The sequence below is a fragment of the Danio rerio genome, chromosome 13, assembly GCF_052040795.2.
Source record: "Danio rerio strain M-AB ecotype USA chromosome 13, GRCz13ab, whole genome shotgun sequence".
Taxonomy (NCBI): domain Eukaryota; kingdom Metazoa; phylum Chordata; class Actinopteri; order Cypriniformes; family Danionidae; genus Danio; species Danio rerio.
The window spans coordinates 2,220,001-2,239,883 of record NC_141033.1 but is presented as its reverse complement, the minus strand read 5'-3'; the positions used below and the strand labels follow the sequence as shown (position 1 = coordinate 2,239,883).

General features: G+C 36.8%; 1 protein-coding gene across 3 annotated transcripts in view; it reads left to right on the top strand.

Moving 5' to 3' along the window:
- Positions 1–3,613: 3,613 nt before the first annotated feature.
- The window catches only part of lrrc1 (leucine rich repeat containing 1), a 593,918-nt gene continuing 577,648 nt past the window's right edge, over positions 3,614–19,883 (top strand). For 2 of the 3 annotated variants that reach the window (XR_015505118.1, NM_001013445.2), the window contains exon 1: positions 3,614–4,161. Coding sequence is in view for 2 of the 3 variants with exons in the window: in NM_001013445.2 (NP_001013463.2) it covers positions 4,003–4,161 (159 nt within the window). In the remaining variant the exon portion in view is untranslated. Of the gene's footprint in view, positions 4,292–19,883 lie in introns of all 3 variants that reach the window. The other variant, XM_087277879.1, reaches the window with a different exon arrangement.

The window sequence follows — 19,883 nt, the reverse complement described above, 5'->3', positions numbered from 1 at the left end:
CCGGGGTTCCGTATGTTTAGTGCACTGTAAAAAATAAATCCGAAAAATTTACAGTGAAAAAACAAAAAACAAAAGCTGTGGTTGCCAATGTTTTATCTGTAAAAATATGGTACAAAACGTAAAAGTAATTTCTAATTTTTACAGTAAACTATCGTATTTCATTACTTTGTAGATGTAATATGTCTGTAATTTGAGTTACCAACATGTACACATCTTTTGTTTATCTCATAGATAAACACGTTAACACACATATTCAAGAGGTGATGAGTAAGTTACACAATGAAGCAATGCTCATCACAACACCTTTTCCCACAAGCAGTAATGTGTACTACGTATAAAAGGTGCTCAGTGTGATTTACACAGCTACTAAACACCAGTAGGGTAACACGCATAAAATTAAAGTCATAGATAAACATTGTTTATCAGCGTTAGATGTAACATAAATCTCTAATGTATGTTACTGATGGGGAAACAACCAAAAAGGTCCATATTGTCAACAAAAATAATTCAAAGTGATGTGCCATGCAGGGAATTCTGGGAAAGTCAGTTTACGGTTAATTATTGTATAAATTAAGGAAACAGACCGTTAACCGTGTTACATTTTACTGTAGCATTTTACAGTTTTTTTACCGTTGAAATTGCCTTTTGATCTCACGAGGAAATGTGAGTATTTTATGTTTTGTCAGTTTAGTGGCTAATTCGTACGAATTTAAAAAGGAGGCGTGGCACATAACCCCAACCGTCATTGGGTGATGAGCAAATCGTGCTAAATTGTACGAATTAGATTGTACGAATTCATACGAATTAGCCACTTAAGCAAATAGTTGCGAATTTTCGAGAGATTTTGTTAGTTAACCAGGTTATGGATTTTAACTCTAGCATTTTTACATTTTTTTACTATTGAAATCACGGCCATTCTTTACAGTGTGTATTCTGACCTGAGTAGCCGTTTTCAGCTTACTTTAGGTCAAACTATGCATCTAATTTGACTTTACTTTTAGGCTACATGTAAAAACAAACACCTATGAGAAATCAGTGAACTTACAGTGCTCTAAATTGGCCAGTTTTCGACTGTTGAATGACTTTCTCGCATAGACTGATTGGCATGATTATGCATTTACAATGGTACACTCTCAGAAATAAAGTTACGAGAGCTGTCACTGGGATGTACCTTTTCAAAAGATACATATTTGTACCTAAAAGGTCCATATTGATACCTTAAGGGTACAAAAGTGTACCTCCTTAATTTTTTTAGGTACTAATATATACTTTTGAGCTACTAATATGAACCCTTTAAGTAAAAATGTGTACAGTTTAAATGGGTAGCACCCCAGTGACAGCTCTCGTACCTTTATTTCTGGGAGTGTATGAACTGTTAGGGTGGATATCTATTATTTTAATTATTAACATTATTATTTAAATACAGATCAGCATGAACTTTTTCTAAGATTCAAAGGCACCAGCCGTACTACTAGTTTTGACGTCTTTTAGGGGGATCCCAGCTAACAGGGAACGTTCCCAGAACATTCACTAACGTTCTTTAAACGTTGTGAAAATGTTAGCACAAAACGTTATCAATAGAACGTTTTTAAAACGTTCTCTTAATATTTTTAACGTTCTTGTAACGTTGTATAAAAAACGTTGTTAGAACAAAGTTATTGGAACGTCTTTAGGACGTTATTTGTACTTGAACGTTGTCACAATGTTCACAATGAACGTTGTAAAAACGTTAAGCTAACCATTAAAAACGTTCCTGTAAGCAAACTGGACATTTCAACGTTCTCGGAACGTTCCAAATAAACGTTCTCAAAACATTATATTTTGGTGGTAATTTGGCTTTTAAGAACGTTGTAAGAACGTTAAGCTAACCGTTAAAAAACGTTTTAGCAACATTAAGCAAACTGGACATTTCAACATTTTTGGAACGTTACAGATAACGTTAGAAGAACGTTCTCACAACATAAATTTGTTAGCTGGGATCAAGCCTTAATGAGGGGGGTCAAACCCGCCTGTAATCCGCACCTTGCTTATGCTATTCATTTTTGCATTAAATCTCAGTCCTGCAGTGAAGCCTAAAGTAAAAGTTAAGATTGCTTTTCATACAGGTACTGAAACACTTAATTTAACTCACTTAAAAATATTTATTTAAATATTAAAGAATATCGAAAATTCCTTTTTGAGTCACAGATGCCTTTAAATAAACATTTCCACACATAAATATCAGCCCTCAATCTCTACAGGATTACAGTGTGTGTCGGCTGCAATTTGGGAGAAAATAATCAGCTTTTCCAAACTACACAAGATAACCAAAAACTCCATTTCCTTCACATTCTCGAAACCACAACAATGAAAACTCTCGAGCACGCATATACAGCTCTCAAAAATCCACATCCAGTCCAAACGACTATGAATTTCAAACCCCTCAGTATATTTGACACATCAGTTCCTCCTTTTTCTGGAGATCAAAATCTGCTGTTTGAGCTGCAAACACGTCTGTTTCAACAGGAGCGCTGATATAAACACTCCGGTGAAGGAGACGGGACTAAATGAACTGTGAATTTCGAGGGAAATGTTTGTAAACGTGCTCATACGCAGAGCTGACGAGTAACATTACATGTAATTATTCACTCATTATCTTTTCTGCTTAGTCGCTTTATTAATTAGAGGTCGCCACAGTGGAATGAATCGTTAACTTATGTTTTACGTAGCGGATGTCCTTCTGGCTGCAACCCAACACTGGAAAACACCCATACACACTCCCATTCACACACATGCTCTTTGGCCAATTTAGCTTATTCAATTCCCTACCTGCGCCACCGCATCGTCATCATTTACATTTAATAATAAAGAAAATTAACCCAACATTGGATTTGTCCATATTTGACCCAACATTGAGTTCCAACAATCACTCATTTCATTCATTCATTTTCTTTTCGGTTTAGTCCCTTTATTAATCTGGGGTTGCCACAGCGGAATGGGTGTTTTCCAGTGATGAGTTGCAGCTGGAAGGGGATCCGCTGCGTAAAACATATACTGGATGAGTTGGCGGTTCATTCCTCTGTGGCGACCCCTGATTAATAAAGGAACTAAGCCGAAAATAAAATGAATGAATGAAAAACAAGAGAAAACAATAAAAGTATTATGTAATTTAATAAATATTACAATAAAACATGTTCGACCTTTTATTTACCTTGCTTTTAATTATTAGATAGTAGGCTATATATTATCTATATCTTATATCGACAATATTATAAATATATATTTGGGTTATATATTTATATTATAGATACAATTATGATAGATAGATAGATAGATAGATAGATAGATAGATAGATAGATAGATAGATAGATAGATAGATAGATAGATAGATAGATAGATAGATAGATAGATAGATAGATAGATAGATACATAGATAGATAGATACATAGATAGATAGATACTGAATGGCTTGTGTGAATCCACAGGTGTGTGTTTGATAATGAACGAGCGCATCACGTATATTTGTACTAGTGTAGTGTGTGTGTGTTGTACTGTATGAGTCTGTGTTATTGTTTACGCGCGGACGCAGGAGGGCGGGAGCGGCAGAAAAAGGGAGGAGTCGTTGGGATTCGTGACGTCAGCCTGGAATGAGGGAGTGAATGTTCCGGGTCAGAAACTGGACTAGGAGGAAATAAACTCCGGGATGCGAAAAACACGAAACTAGCGCGACCGAAACAGACATGTAAGCGCTTAAGAGGAAAACACTTCTCAGCCTGGCGATGAGGATGCTGCGGGATAGGTGAACGTTATAAAAAGAAGCGCAAAGAAAAAAACTCCCGGGATCAAAGCAGAAGTGGAGCGCGACGGTTTTATTCCATGTTTCTGCGCGCGGTCGGTTTGCGGTGGACATCTCGAGATTGTACCCGACACTAGTTGCTTTTTGGGGGATTGCTTTCGGTTTTGTTGTAGTTTTGATTGCTGTGGTAACTTTTCCAGCGGTCCGGATTTATCGCCGTCCCGTGATGTTTCACTGTATCCCCCTGTGGCGGTGCAACCGTCACATCGAGGCGATCGATAAGCGCCACTGCTCGCTGCTTTTCGTCCCGGATGAGATTTACCGATACAGAGGCAGTCTGGAAGAGCTTTTACTGGACGCCAACCAACTCCGGGACCTGCCCAAGGTAAGAGACGCCAGCTCGTACCAGGACCATTGTTGCTAGAAAAAGTCTCTTCTCAAACGGATGAATGAGAGGCATTTATGGGCCGTGTCTCAAACCTCATACGCGGTCTGCTTATGTGCTGCTCACTGGGGTAAAGTTGGTTATATATTCGCTCATTCGTTCAGTGACAACTTGTGCCATGCTCCCTATATTGTTGACATTGGTGCTTTGAGTATTCGGTCTGAAATGGCAGGCAAGTATGACTAGCTCTATTTAACTGACTGTCAACATGTAGTCATTGGCTGCTAATGTGATTTCCTTGTTTAAAATTGGCAAATTATACTTTTCTAAACTTCCTAAACTTTCTAAAACCAACTTTACCATGTTGAGGTGAAGCTGGTTTTATATTCATGCATTTGTTAAATGACAGCTTGTGACATTCTCCCTATAAATGTTTACCATGGTACTTCGAATATTTGTATTTCCCTAATAAAAATGTGTAGAGAATATTGAAAAGATATTATTGACAGTCATAATGTGTGAATATAAAACCAACTTTACCTCACAGATTGAGCTAAAGGTGATTTTATATTCGCACATTCATTCACAACTTGTGACATGCTCTCTATATTGTTTACCATACTTTGAATATTCTGTCTGAAACATGTAAATATGACTTCAAAACAACATTGTTAGCACTATTTAATTGAACTATTGAATTAAACTATTTATTTAGTCAACTATTTATATCAACCATTTATTTATTATTTATTCAAAGATTGTGAACAATGTTGTACTCTCATAGTCATTAGCTCTTAATGTGCTTTTAGAATTGTCAAAAATATGTTTTTTTCTGAAATTATATTATTAATGAGAGTCTATATATATATATATATATATATATATATATATATATATATATATATATATATATATATATGTATATATATATATGTATATATATGTATATATATATATGTATATGTATATATATATATATATATATATATATATATATATATATATATATATATATATATATATATATATATATGTATATATATAAACTATTTGTTCAACTATTTATTTATCAAGAATTTGTTCCATGCACGAGTTCATTTGTCTTATTTTGACTGCTATGCCATAATAGATTGTAATAAAAAGTACCTAATATAATACCTAGTAGTCGAATCCTGTCGGCTGTTGCTTCAGTACCAAGTTCAATATCCCAAATTCTGACTGGGGAAAGTTGGATGTGCTGGCCAGTTTGTTATTTGCTCAATGACAATAGGCTACAGTTTTTAAAAACTTTTTAAAAAATTTAAAACATGAACTGCTTCCATTTTTTTATATGTATAATGTGATACATTTGTATTTAAAAATAACTATTGTTTTCATATTTCTTTATTCTAAATTGTTAGGAAAGGTTTTTGGTAGATCGAAACGCATGGTTATAATGACCAGAGGACAAGTTAATCCAACAAAAAAAAAAAATAGTGCTTAAATGTCACTAAAATGCAGTGTTTAAACCTCATTATTAAATATTAAGGCCAATAATTGTATAAAAAAAGAATCACCCCTTTCACCAGCTACAGACCTGCTTTAATAATATCTTTTCAATATTCTTTGTAAATTCCTAAAAAATGGGCAATCCAGTTATTTAAAGTACCATGTTAAACATTTATTGGGAGAATGTCACTGTATGAATGTGTAAATATAAAATCAGCTTTAGCTCAATCTGTGTGAGTTTGTTTGAGGTAAAGTTGGTTTTATATTCACACGTTCAGGCTTTCTCTTTAATATTATAATTTCGGAAAAGTATTCTTTGCAAATTATGAATAGGAAAGTCATATTAGCAGCCAATCACTATCAAAGTACACCACTGTTCAGCCAATTAGAGCTAATGTTGTTTTGAAGCCATACTTGCACGCTATTTCAGACCCAATAGTGTTTCACAAGGTGTCACAGTTCCAAAATAAACAAATGTGAGAATATAAAACTAACTTTACCTCAATACAGCCGTGTGTGTTTTATGTGAAATTAGGTAAAGTTGGTTTTAAATTCGCACATTCATTCATTTTTGTACAGTGAAAGCTTGTATTCCCTGTATTGTTTATCAAGCTACTTTGAAAATTGTATCAGAAATGGCATGCAAGTATCACATCTAAACATTAGCACTATTTAATTGACTGTGAACAATGTTTTACTTTGATAGTCATTGGCTCCTAATGTGATTTCACTATTTTGAATTGGCAAAAAAATACATTTCTGAAATTACATTATATAATGTCTGAATGTGCGAATATTAAACCAGCTTTACCTCAGTTTTATATGCTCTCTGCGTCAGGCAGGTGAGTAAGTTCAGTAGTTTTGAGCATCATATCACATGCCGAGTCAGCAGTTTTGAGCATCAGCATTTACGGTTTTCCAGTGTGCAGCACTTTTAAACAACCCGGGTCTGTTCCAAATCAACAGCAGTTTTTGGCCTCAGTAGCTGACTTGGGAGTCATTCAGCACTTTCTGGTGTCATAACTATACTCATCAACCTTCTATATTCAGCATTTTCAGGTGTCATAAATGTATTCAGAGCCGTTTTGAGCATCACTTTGCTAGTCTTTCAATAATCTTGTGTATCATTCATATACATAACTTCTTGACAACTCCGGTGCCACAAATAAAGGTAATGAGGGGTATATTAAGATTTTGCTAGAGGTGTGTTAAAATTCAGCAGGATTTTGGACAAACTTGATATGGTCCAAAGCAGCTGCTGTAGGCAAGTTATTCAGCATTTTAAGCTGTCATACAATCATGTATTCAGAGCAGTTTTGAGCATCACTTTGATAGTCTTTTATTAACTTTGGGTGTTTTTAATGTTTTAGGGACTTTTTAATGACAGGTATATTATGATTTTGCAACAGGTGTGTTAGAATTTAGAAGGAATTTAGGACAAACTTGGTATGTTTGGTGTAAAGTCTAGATGGGATACAGCTGTGGATACTTGCATGGATATTTTTGTGACACTGTACAACAATAATTGATGTTTTGACATTACTGTGATGGTTGTGGTCTGTGTTAAACATTATTAAAACGCAATTTAATGAGTAATTAAATAAATAATGTGAGTAATACCTTGCATACTGTTTTGGCATTATGTTAATGGTTGGGTTTTTGGTTGGGGTAGATGATAATAAAATACAATTAATGGATAATTTAATAAATAATATAATTATTCTTGTTATCTTCCGACTGCAGCTGTATCCCTTTGAGCAACATCCCATTTTGAGCCTCTGTAGATTAGTTATTCAGCATTTTCAGGAGTCATGAATGTATTCAGAGCAGTTTTGGGCATCACTTTAGTAATCTTTTAATAATTATGGCTGTCATATATAATTTTTTAACAACACAGGCGCCATAGAAAAAGATAACGACAGGTATATTATGATTTTGCAACAGGTGTGTTAGAATTTAGAAGGAATTTAGGACAAACTTGGTATGTTTGGTGTAAAGTCTAGATGGGATACAGCTGTGGATACTTGCATGGATATTTTTGTGACACTGTACAACAATAATTGATGTTTTGACATTACTGTGAGGGTTGTGGTCTGGAATAGACATTATTAAAACGCAATTTAATGAGTAATTTAATAAATAATGTGAGTAATACTTTGCATGCTGTTTTGGCATTATGTTAATGGTTGGGTTTTGGGTTGGGGTAGATAATAATATAATACAATTAATGGATAATTTAATAAATAATATAATTATTCTTGTTATCTTCCGACTGCAGCTGTATCCCTTTGAGCAACATCCCATTTTGAGCCTCTGTAGATGAGTTATTCAGCATTTTCAGGAGTCATGAATGTATTCAGAGCAGTTTTGGGCATCACTTTAGTAGTCTTTTAATAATTATGGCTGTCATATATAATTTTTTAACAACACAGGCGCCATAGAAAAAGATAACGACAGGTATATTAGGATTTTGCAACAGGTGTGTTAGAATTTAGAAGGAATTTAGGACAAACTTGGTATGATTGGGGTAAAGTCTAGATGGGATACAGCTGTGGATACTTGCATGGATATTTTTGTGACACTGTACAACAGTAATTGATGTTTTGACATTACTGTGAGGGTTGTGGTCTGGAATAGACATTATTAAAACGCAATTTAATGAGTAATTTAATAAATAATGTGAGTAATACTTTGCATACTGTTTTGGCATTATGTTAATGGTTGGGTTTTGGGTTGGGGTAGATAATAATATAATACAATTAATGGATAATTTAATAAATAATATAAATTATTTTTGGTAACTACCGGCTGAAGCTGTATCCCTTTTTAGCAACAACCCATTTTGAGCCTCTGTAGATGAGTTATTCAGCATTTTCAGGTGTCATGAATGTTTTCAGAGCAGTTTTGGGCATCACTTTGATATTCTTTTATTAATTGTGAGTGTCATATATAGTTTCTTGACAACATTGGTGCCACTGATCAGATTAATGACAGGTATTTTAAGAATTTTCTACAGGTGTGTTAGAATTTAGGAGTTTTGGACAAACTTGGTATGTTCCAAACTAGCTTGGGGGAAAAGTCTAGATGGGATACAGCTGTGGATACTTGCATGGATATTTTTGTGACACTGTACAACAGTAATTGATATTTTGACATTACTGTGATGGTTGTGGTCTGGGATAGACTAATAAAATGCAATTTAATGGGTAATTTAATAAATAATGTGAGTAATACTTTGCTTACTGTTTTGACATTACGGAAATGGTTGGGTTTTGGGTTGGGGTAGATGTTAATAAAATACAATTTATGAATAATTTAATAAATATTATTAATTATTCTTGTTAACTTCCGGCTGCAGCTGTATCCCTTTTAGCAACAACTCGTTTTGAGCCTCAAGGGGCAAGTTATTCAGCATTTTCAGGTGTCATGGTTGTATTCTGACTCAGAGCAGATTTGGGCATCACTTTGGTTGTCTTTTATCAATCTTGCATGTCATATACATCATTTCTTGACAACACTGGTGCCACAAATCAGGGTGTTATTTCTTACCATTTGTGTCAGTAATCATGTCAGAAGCACCTCATAAGCATGTTGAGTGTATTTTCTGGTGGTATTCAAATGAGCGGTGTTTCTAAACTGCTGCTGTTTTGGGCATAACGGGTCCAGTTTAAACTCTGATCAATGCATTGAGAAAACTTCAGATGTCATTCAGCATTTTCAAGTGTCACAAACATATTCTACAGCAGTTTTGGGCACTTTTGGAGTCATTTATAAATGTTGGCTGTCATAGATTTACTCCACTGTGTCATTAAACATCATTTTTTAACTGCCACACTTGACAGCTGATTAAGATTTTGCAGCAGCTATGTGCATAATTCATCATATAGCAGGACAATATGTTCCAAATCAGCTGCAGTTTTGGACGTTATAGATGCCCTTTCTGGCCTCGCAAGCACAATGGGAATCAGTCAGCATTTTCAGGTGTCATTGATCTCCTCAGCAGCTCTTTTGCCAATGAGGTGTGTTTGTAATCCACTGCAGCTTTGGACATCACAGGTGCAGATTGGGTTCTCATATTTCATTGAGATGTCATTCAGCACAAGTGTCATAAATATAATCATCAGGAGTTTTGATATACATTTCAGATGTTCACATTTGGCAGTCACTTATTGATTGTGTGTCAAACAGGCCTGGATCGGCTAATCGGGAGGACCGGGAGAATTCCCAGTGGGCCGGTCCGTTTCTTGGCCACGAGGGCCGGTGTCCCTAGCTGCTTGCACTCTCAGCAGTCGCACTTTTTTCATTGATTTATTTTTTTGACCATAGCCTCACTCTTTTTATTCATTATTTTGCCACAGCTCCGCTCTCTTTATTTATCTTCCCGCAGCCCCGTGAGCAAAATGCAGCCCGCAGGTTAATGATGACGTAACTATCATTCGACTGCAAACATTAGTGAATATAAGAATTTGAATAATTAATATTAATGACCTTATCAATTAATTAATATTGCACACCTGCTCAATGGAAATCAGATGGTTAGAAATCTAAAAAAGGAAGAATAAAATTAGGCTATTGTGGTCAAGTGGTCGGCACGTTGCATTACGCCGCCGCCGAACCGGGTTCGATTCTCCCCCTAATATATTTATTTTAAATTTTTTTCATTTTTAGTGTTAAGACATATAATACTGTTTGAGTTACTTATGTAGGTGTACATATTTTATAAATTTTTTGTGTAACCACTGTTACCAAGGACTGGATATCTATAAAGAGTTTTGCACATATTTAGATATTGCAGGAAATGACATTGTGATGTTTTAAAGAATAGTGTTAGAAAACTTAGTAATAAACATTTATACGGAAGTATTTATGTTTATAAAGCAGCTGTTTTGGGAGAAGTGCTTCCCGTATGATTTGTGAACGACCCGTACAGCTTTACTGTAGACTAGGGCTGTGCAATTAATCGAAAATCCGATTTCGATTATGGCTTCTAACGATTATGAAAAACCATTAATCGAGATGAACGATTATTCCATTATTTACCGCCCCCTGTCCAGTTGTCCTCACTTGTTGCTCTTAAAAGCGCGAAAGACGGTCTGCACTTGGTCTCATTCGCACATTGTGATGAGCAGAGAGCACACACATCTAAAGTCATTAACGTGAGCGATTTAATGTTCAAATAGGTGTCAAAACACGGTGTTTAGTGATTATTCATATTAACCCTCATTTTGTGATAAAGAGTTGAGGAGGTTCAAAAGACACGTGAAAGCGAAACCATTAAAGTGACAGAGCACAGCTGCCGCCTGTTTTGTCATGATTAATAAAACAACGAGAAAATCCCTCACTGCTCTTGACTGAAGACTTTTGTAGCTAAAGTGTTTTTCTTATGGTGAAGATGCTAAAAGCACAGTTTGTTTCATATTTTTATTCTATTGTATTTATTTCTCTTTCCTTTGCAGGGAGGAAAATAACTGTATATATGCAGTTTTAATGGAAAGAAGATTTCTGAACATAATAGTTTTAATCATTCATTTCTAATAACCGATTAATTTTATCTTTGCTATGATGACAGCTCATAATATTTTAGTAGATATTTTTTTAAACACAAACATTCAAATTCAAAGTGTGATTCAAAAGCTTAATGAAGGTAATTAGGCAAGTCATTATATAACAGTAGTTTCTTCTGCAGACAATCAAAAATATTATTTTTTGTAATATATATTACATATATATTACATATAAATATATTGCCTAAAGGGGCTAATAATGTTGACCTTAAAAGAGGTTTCAAAATATTTCAATTTGCTTTTATTCTAGCCAAAACAAAACAAATAAGCCTTTCTCCAGAGGAAAAAATATTAGAGGAAATACTGTTAAAATTCCTTGCTCTGTTAAACATCATTTGGGAAATATTTATTTAAAAAAAAATTTGACAATTTGACTAATTTTGACTAATAATCTAAATATATTATTAATAAAACTAATAATCGTTTGGAATAATCGTGATTACAATTATGACCAAAATAATCGTGATTATGATTTTTCCCAAAATCGAGCAGCCCTACTGTAGACATTTTTTTCAAGCAAGAATGACGTTGACTGAAACTTTCTGTCATACTCCACGCACACCAAAAGGGTACCTTTGGTAGTGGAAACGCAAGCTTGATCAAGGTGACCCGTACCAACCTAAACTGTACCGCACCGTACTGTACTATTCAGTGGAAATGAGCCATAAGGTCCATATTCAAACCTGGAGTCACAGCAGTTGTGGGCTTTGGCCTTTTTGATCATTGTAGACTGAGCTGTGTCAGTGAAAGCATCTACAGTATGACTGCCAAAAGTGCTGTCTAGTGAGGTAGCTCTCTGGAAAACAAGCCCTGTTATTGTGCAGAGAACTCTAGAACTCACAGTGGGTTAGTGCAGCCCTGAAAATGACAGTGGCAGAACCCAGCGAGCTCTTTCTGTGTTATAATGGGACCGCTTTGTGTAGTGGTTAATATGTGTACACACGGCTGAAAGCCTTTAGGTTCAGACCACACAGGTAGCTATTATACTTAAGCAAAACTCTTAAGCCTAGGTAATCCAGGGTAACTGTTTTAAGTTGTTCTTCTGACAAATTAGTTTGCGATATGACATGAATGTGCCACTTTGAACTTTCCCCAAAATATGGAAGTGGTTATTGTATAAACTGTAATGCAAAAGGGTTCGCTAGCATTTTAGTTATCGCTTTATCATGGAAGACCCAACGGCAGATTAAAGACACCACTCATATGGAGAATGAAGTCACAAGCATTGCTCAGAGTGTCTAAATCTTGATGGTTCTGTAGGTCTCGTCTATCAAATCTGAGCTTTACTTTGTGTTTTATAGTGGATTCGGGTCAGGTGATTGGCTGGGCCATTCTACAGCTTTATTTTCTTTCTCTGAAAGCATCTGAGAGTCCCCTTTGTTGTGGATCAGTGTACTGCTGAAATGTCCACCCTGGGTTCATCTTCATCCTCCTGCTATTGTAGATGTTGGACTGAAGCAGCTGATATTCATTTACACTGAGGAAGGGCAGAGGCTTGCTGAAGAACTACTGAGAGATTTCAGCTGCTGTCTGGGCTTTCACTGCTTAAATACACCTCCCTTTCTTCATTCAATACTTTTTTTGCTGTCATTTAATTTTATTGCACATTACTTCATTTGTAAACTAATTAGATTTGTTTTCATACATTTATTTCTTTGGTTATTATCAACATCTGGGGACAATTTTGAGTCAACAGCATATTTCGAAATATGTTTTATGAGAAAAATGGTGCTGTGTTCAATACTTATTTACCCCACTGTATCTTTTTTTTTTTATAGTTTCTTACATTTTATGCATATTCACTCTCCTAAAAAACTCATCCCAGTCAATGTAAAATCATATTTTTTTCCAAATAGTCATGTTGTGAAATAAACGAAATATTGCAATGCAAAGTTTTTTTTTCCAATACAGGGTCCCCGCGGGGTCTTAAAAAGTGTTAAAAAATCTTAAATTAAAAAATAGAAATTTATGGCTTTAAAAAGTCTTACATTTGCTGTTCTAGGTCTCAAATATTTTTGCACAGGTCTTATTTTTGCGATGTCCATGTAACGCTACATCTAATGCTCATTTAAATTCTTTTTGTTGTTGTTGCTTGGTTTTTGGGGTGTTGTAGTTCTTTATTTCACTAGTCCAATTGTAATTTGCAGTATTACAATTACAAAAAGGTCAACTTGCAATAGCCAGTCAGCTTTCTGATATTAAACTCAGTGCGCGGGGCTAATGTGACATCATCGCTGTGTTTGCGGAAGTTCGCTTTGAGTGCGCGCGACATGATTTCGGCTGGCAGAGTATGCCGTTATTAAACTGACAAATGTCGCAAGCGCAGTTTTATGAGTCGGGAGCGCTGTAATACGAGCGAGCAGATCTCTGCTCACGCGCCGGTTTCCTTTCTTCATGGACAAAACTGCTCGCGAGCTCTCAAAACACTGGCTGCTCACGTGCGAATGATCTGCTCTCTCTCTGCCGGACTTCTTTCGTGCTTTTGCTCTCCAGAGATGCTTCAGCATACTGTAGTATTAAGAATAGTGAACTGATAAAATTAAATACAGTGTAGTTTTACCACAGTAAAGTGTGTTGAATTGTAGAAAAATATACCCTATATTGTAAAAAAAAACTAAAGCACTGGGTAGTTTGTTTTTAATACACTGGTTGTGTTACCATAGCAACTATAGTATTACCACAACAGAGTAATTGAAGTACTTTACAAAACACAGTACAGCAGACACTAGTTCACTTTATTTTAGTGATAAAATGGGATTGATCGTGGGATTTATTTGAAGAGTGAATAGTACAGTAGGCTATAATACCTAATCAAGTTTTTACCTATTTTCCATCACAGCTACATTTCTTCTTGCTAGAATGACCAATAATTATTGGCTAGAAATTGCAACAGCCATAGGAAAGGAGGAAAGTTTTTGTAAAACTTTGGAAAAACCTGAGGGATAAGTTTGTTAAAACAACAAAAAGAGGCCCCCAAAAACTTCTTCAATGATAATGATTATCTTTTTATTCGTCTGATTTTACTTAGTTTTTTTGGACCGCACCGTCATTTAAAAAAAAATATCTCAATGGTGAACGTGTCAAGTATAAGCCTTAATCCGTTTCGTGAGGTGTGCGATGCGGTGCCAGGTGAAAGTATAAATCTGGTTTAGTACTGTTCAATTTAAATAACTTTATTTTACCCCTAATTTTCTGCTTTTACATTTTCTCTCCCGTGTTTTTGATATTGCGATATAGGTCTTAAATTTAATACTTAATGGTCTTAAAAATTCGTAAAAGGTCTTGACATTATGATATCTGCAGAGACCCTGCAATACTGTGCTGCTCTATTTGGTGCCAGTTTTTTAGGAGGAGACTATTTCATTCACTTTGACTCATTGGATAGAAATGCTGCTTTTATTCTCAATTTGTTTTATTTAATATTCCAGTTTAGCACGTAAATGTAATTCTCATCTTTAAATGGAAACACAGCCACTGTCAGCGAGTTTGTTAAGAGCACACGTTTGCTTTGTTCACCATGCAGCAAAGCGATTAATCCTGCATGCAGCGCTGATGGACTGACCACAAGCATCGCTCGCAGCGATCCTTTGGCTTGTGATGAATTAAATCTTCCAGATCAATGATGGTTTCAAACGCTGTGCGCAGCCACTACAGCTTCACAAATCTTTCTCAATAAAACACTGAACACGATCACGCCTATCGCACACTTGGGCTGATTTGTGCTGGTTTTCAGGAAGGGATAATCTCGTTTTAGGAAAATCCAGGGTGATTTCCTTGAAAGTGTGTTTGAGAAAGGCCTTTAACTGGTTGAATGGAAATGAAGTCAAGCATGACGTGATTAATGCTCACTCACATGAGAAGTCAGAGCAACACAAGCCAACAGGAGAAAAGAGAGCAAAACAAAACAACCTTCGCTGCTACTAATCAGTGATGCTGTTTTGTCAGTATAAATTGATCTATAGTGTGTATTCATAAAATAAAACGAGGAGTTTGAAGTACATGCTCAAATTAACATCTTATATTGAATGTTTTGTTTGATTAATAGCTGTTATTGGTCATTTATGTGCAAATCTTTGCTGAGATGAAATAGTAGGAGCTGTGTTTTATTATGGACTTGTGAAAACATGATTCACGCCAGTAAGTTGGCCACAAATCAGACGTTTCCTATAAGGGCTGAGTGGTTGAGCCGAATGCATTCCTTTTTTTAACCATTTATTGTTTAGAAGTTACGTTAAGAATTGAATTCCGATCAGCTATTATTTCTTGTCTGAGCATGTTCATCTTGATTTCCAGTGACTCAAATAATGCATTTCAGGTAAATACTTTTATTGCATGGGTAACGGTTGTTTTGTCTGCTTTTTGCAAAGGGAATAGTTTTGAAAAAATCTCAGAGTGCAGTTTTTTCCACGCATAATTCCATATTACACTGAATATTTAAAGCTTTAAGATGCAAATTTTCATTGAATAAGTAGCCCACATGATGCATATGCTATATGCCAATTAGGCTTGGGCGGTATGCAAATTTTGATACCGTCAAACCTCCTCCCTGTTTGACCCCGGTATCTGGTATTACCATGCATAATAAAAAAAATGATGACGTAAGGCTCAGACAGCATCACCAAACTGTTGGCTTGTGCCTAAACCATTCAGAAACTGAATACCGTATATGCGACCTTAGGTTCGCTGTCACCTGTTTGTCTTGTTCGTATCAGAGGTCTGCGCGGAACGCTCTCTCTCATTCACACATGCACGCACACACACGCACATACCCACACACACAGAGAGACAGAGAGAGAGACGGCACCAAGCGACGCACAGCACCACATTCTCTCTTACACACACACACACACACACACACACACACACACACACACATAAACAGCATGCACGCATGCTCGCTCACTCGGGAGTGATATTGTGAGGTCGCACGCCTGCTCCATTTCAAATTACACCAGGGTTACCAACCGTTCCCGTGCTTTATTCAGAAATTTATTCTCGCACCGCAAGAAATCTGGTCGGGTCCTGTGGCTCCCTCGGTACATCAGCACGAATGCAGACCTCTCGTATTTACCATGTCTCTTTTCTCGTTCGGTCGAAACTGGAAATACTGCCAAACTGCAGTTCACTTGGTGCGCGACTCGCCATCTTACCTCACCTCTCTCTCTCTCCTCCACACTGTCCTGTGATGACAATCACGCATACGCATTTGTAGGCATTAAATAAAGGAAATTTAATATATAATAATTGTCTACTATTTAAGTGCATTGTTTTTAGGACTGTATAACGGTATTGAAACTGACACCGTTACTATTTTTAGACCCTGGGGTATACCATATTACAGTATTACCGCACAAGCCTAATGCCAAGTCTTCAATCCAAGGACCTTTGGCTGAATTTCTGATGTGTATTGCACACTTTTCTGGAAACATAGTTGAGTGTGCAGCAATCTCAACAAGTCTGCCTGGAAACAAGCGGGTAAAAAAGCAGCGATGCTTATATTGATGTTCGTGCTCATGAATAAATGTTTAACTTTCTAAGACATTTGATGAATCCGTGATTTACTACCTGCACACTCATCTGTTATTATGAGGATAGCTTTGTGATGATGAGCAACCGAGTTGATGGCATGATAATCGTAACCGAACTGTGAGACCAGTGTAGATTCACACCACTAATATTGAGTTGAACAACTAACTGCGCTGTTGAACACGAAAATAAAGCATAGTCTGTAGGGGTGTCACGATTTCGATTTTTAATCGAAATCAATCGAAATTTATGCTCAATTTCGATTATCGAATCAAAAAATAGAATCGTCGACGCTGCCACGCCCCCATGTCACGTCAGCTTGGCTTGCCAAGCGGGAAAAAAACAGGCTTGTTGAAGTGCTTGTTAAACTGCAGACGCAGGAGACCCGTCGACAGAGCTTAAACCCTCTCCTCTTTCAATGAAGTCGCCGGTGTGGAGTTATGTTGACAACGTTCGTGTTGTCGACAAAAAAAAAACACAGTTTGCAAGCTCTGCTATGTACGTATTACGTACGGTTCGTCAGATAGACAACACCGGCATCGCGATCCTCCGCCCGCCCCCGTTGCAAATTCGCTCGCGAAAAAAGTTCACACTCAGGCCCTGTTTACACTGTCTTTGTTTTTAAATGGCATTTTAGAACGACAACGATTTGACATCCACAGTGGCGTGTAGCATTTCTAAGCAGCCCTCCTTCCTCTCTACCTCTGAAAATGCACATCACGTGACCACACAGACACAGACGCACACACAGCCATGCGCTCGAGACAGCAGGTCCAGGCAGTCAGAGGACTGCTTCAATCTTTCACTCACTTGTACTTAGTCATTTTAGCGAACACCTCAGATACTGTTGGCTGGTTCCTGTTGGTTGTGCGTCTTTTTTACCGACGCCATTATAACGACACAGATCACTGCCTATTCACGAGTCCCGCAGAAAAAGTGATTGACAGGTGGTAATTATGTGTGTATCCTGCCTTTATTCATTTACTGTATGATTTGTTTATGGGTAAAACAAAGACCAGGCAGGTCAGGTAGTTTAAACGGTAGGCTACAAATTATTAATTTGTCATTAATTAATGAATTATTCATAATCGAAAATCAAATCGAATCGTGCCTTTAGAATCGAAAATGTAATCGAATCGAGGATTTGGAGGATCGTGACACCCTTAGTAGTCTGTTCTGAATTTCAGTCATCAAAAAATGTGCAAACTGTATGCACATACTGTAAGATCATAACTAAAAATTAAAGTGTGAATGAAAATGAAAGGTAAGACGGATGAGCAGCTCAAAACATTTTACACTGTGTTTACACCAATGTTGTCTGCTTGCAGTATGATCAGATTGACGCAAATGCATCGTCATACTACAGTTGTAAATGGCGTCATAGTAATTAGGTGGTACAGTTTGCAAGATCATGCATGGCCAAACAAAATTCCTCAAGTTTAAAAATAAAGTCTCTCAAGTCAACTGAAATAGCCATAGCCGTACCATTCTGGTTAATGAATCACTGTTTTGTGTTTAGTAAATGAGTTGTTGGACTTCACAGAGTGAGTTCTTGACCTGCTGACTCGCTGCGGTTATTGCTGCCTTTGAGGGAGTGATTATCTGTGAACAGCACAAGATTATCATTTTATCATTGAGCAATTACAGCGTCATGGATGTGATGTTCACAGTAAAAACTCAAAACAAACATTCACAGAGAAAGTCTATGTTAACTTTATATTGAAGCATCTGTTTATATTTTCTAAAACAGCTATCCGCAGAGTTATTGGGTCAGAAAAATGTCAGTCTGTAAACATTTTTAGATTTTAAATGAGGAGAATAAACATTTGTCATGGATGTAGGGTTGTCATGATGCTGGAATTCGGTGCTGGAATTTTCAAAATGTCCATTGCCCGCTAACAGGAGAGGGCTCTGAGCTCGGGAAGACACCCTAACCCGTGTTATTCCCCTTATCAGGATAAAGAGAGATAGGGTCCGAGCGCAGTGTCTAGCCCAGCTCCAGAACGCTCCCCCCTCAGAATTAAATAGGTATCCAGTTTAATAGTGTGGAGTTGGGGTGGTGGAGGGACGCTGAAGTTAAGAGAAAACAGAGGTATGACGTGTTTGACTATTTATAGGGGTTTGGTCTTGAGTCTGTAAACATTTTTAGATTTTACATGAGGAGAATAAACATGCGTCATGGATGTAGGGTTGTCATGATAATGGAATTCGGTGCTGAAATTTTCAAAATGTCCATTGTTAATTGTTAAGTGCGTTCTTAAACACACGCTGATTTACCATTGTGTTTACATGCTCAACAGAAATGACTGTGATTGGCCGTGAAGGTCATCAGTTCACCGGACTCACCGCTGTTTACTGAGTGTAACTACAGATACAGGGAACACTGGAGCGTTTTAAATCCGTCAAGATCAGTCGATACATCAGCAGATCACTTGTATGTCAGCTTATATACAAACCAGCGGATCGACGTGACTTTGAAATGCACCAATGTCCCTGTATCTGTGATTACACTCTGTAAACAGCGGTGAGTTTGGTGAACTGATGACCTTCACGGCCAATCACAGTCATTTCTGTTGAGCATGTGAACACAATGGCAAATCTGAATGTTAGCGGGAAATTGACGTTTTTCAAATTTCAGTATCGATTGGTTTCGAAGTCTAGTATAATGACAACCTTATGGATGAGAGCAAAAAAGTCAGCATACTACAACAAACTTTGTAAAAATAAATGTGAATTAAACTGCACAACCCAAAAAAAAATCACTTATCAAAAGTATAAACGTGCGTTCACACCAGACACGGATGAAGCTTCAAGTGAAGTCAATGCAAAGATGCGACTAGACATATTCGCGTGAATAACGCAGCAGGAAATGGTAAGAATGACGCGATTTGCGTAAATGAAGTGGTGCAAATTGAGCATTTTGTGATGAAAAATGTTAACTTTATCAGACATTCGCACCACCACCTTAACCATTCAGGAGCTTGCTCTTGTAGGGTAGTGTTTATGACGCAGTGCCTGTTGTTGGTCAAGTGAGGGGAAATCCTCCTGCCGACATCGGACGAAAGCTCATCAAACTGGGCTCGGCTCAGTCTGAAGCACCGCTGAAAGCCTCCATCATCCAGGTATAGTTTCTGGAGGAGCTGA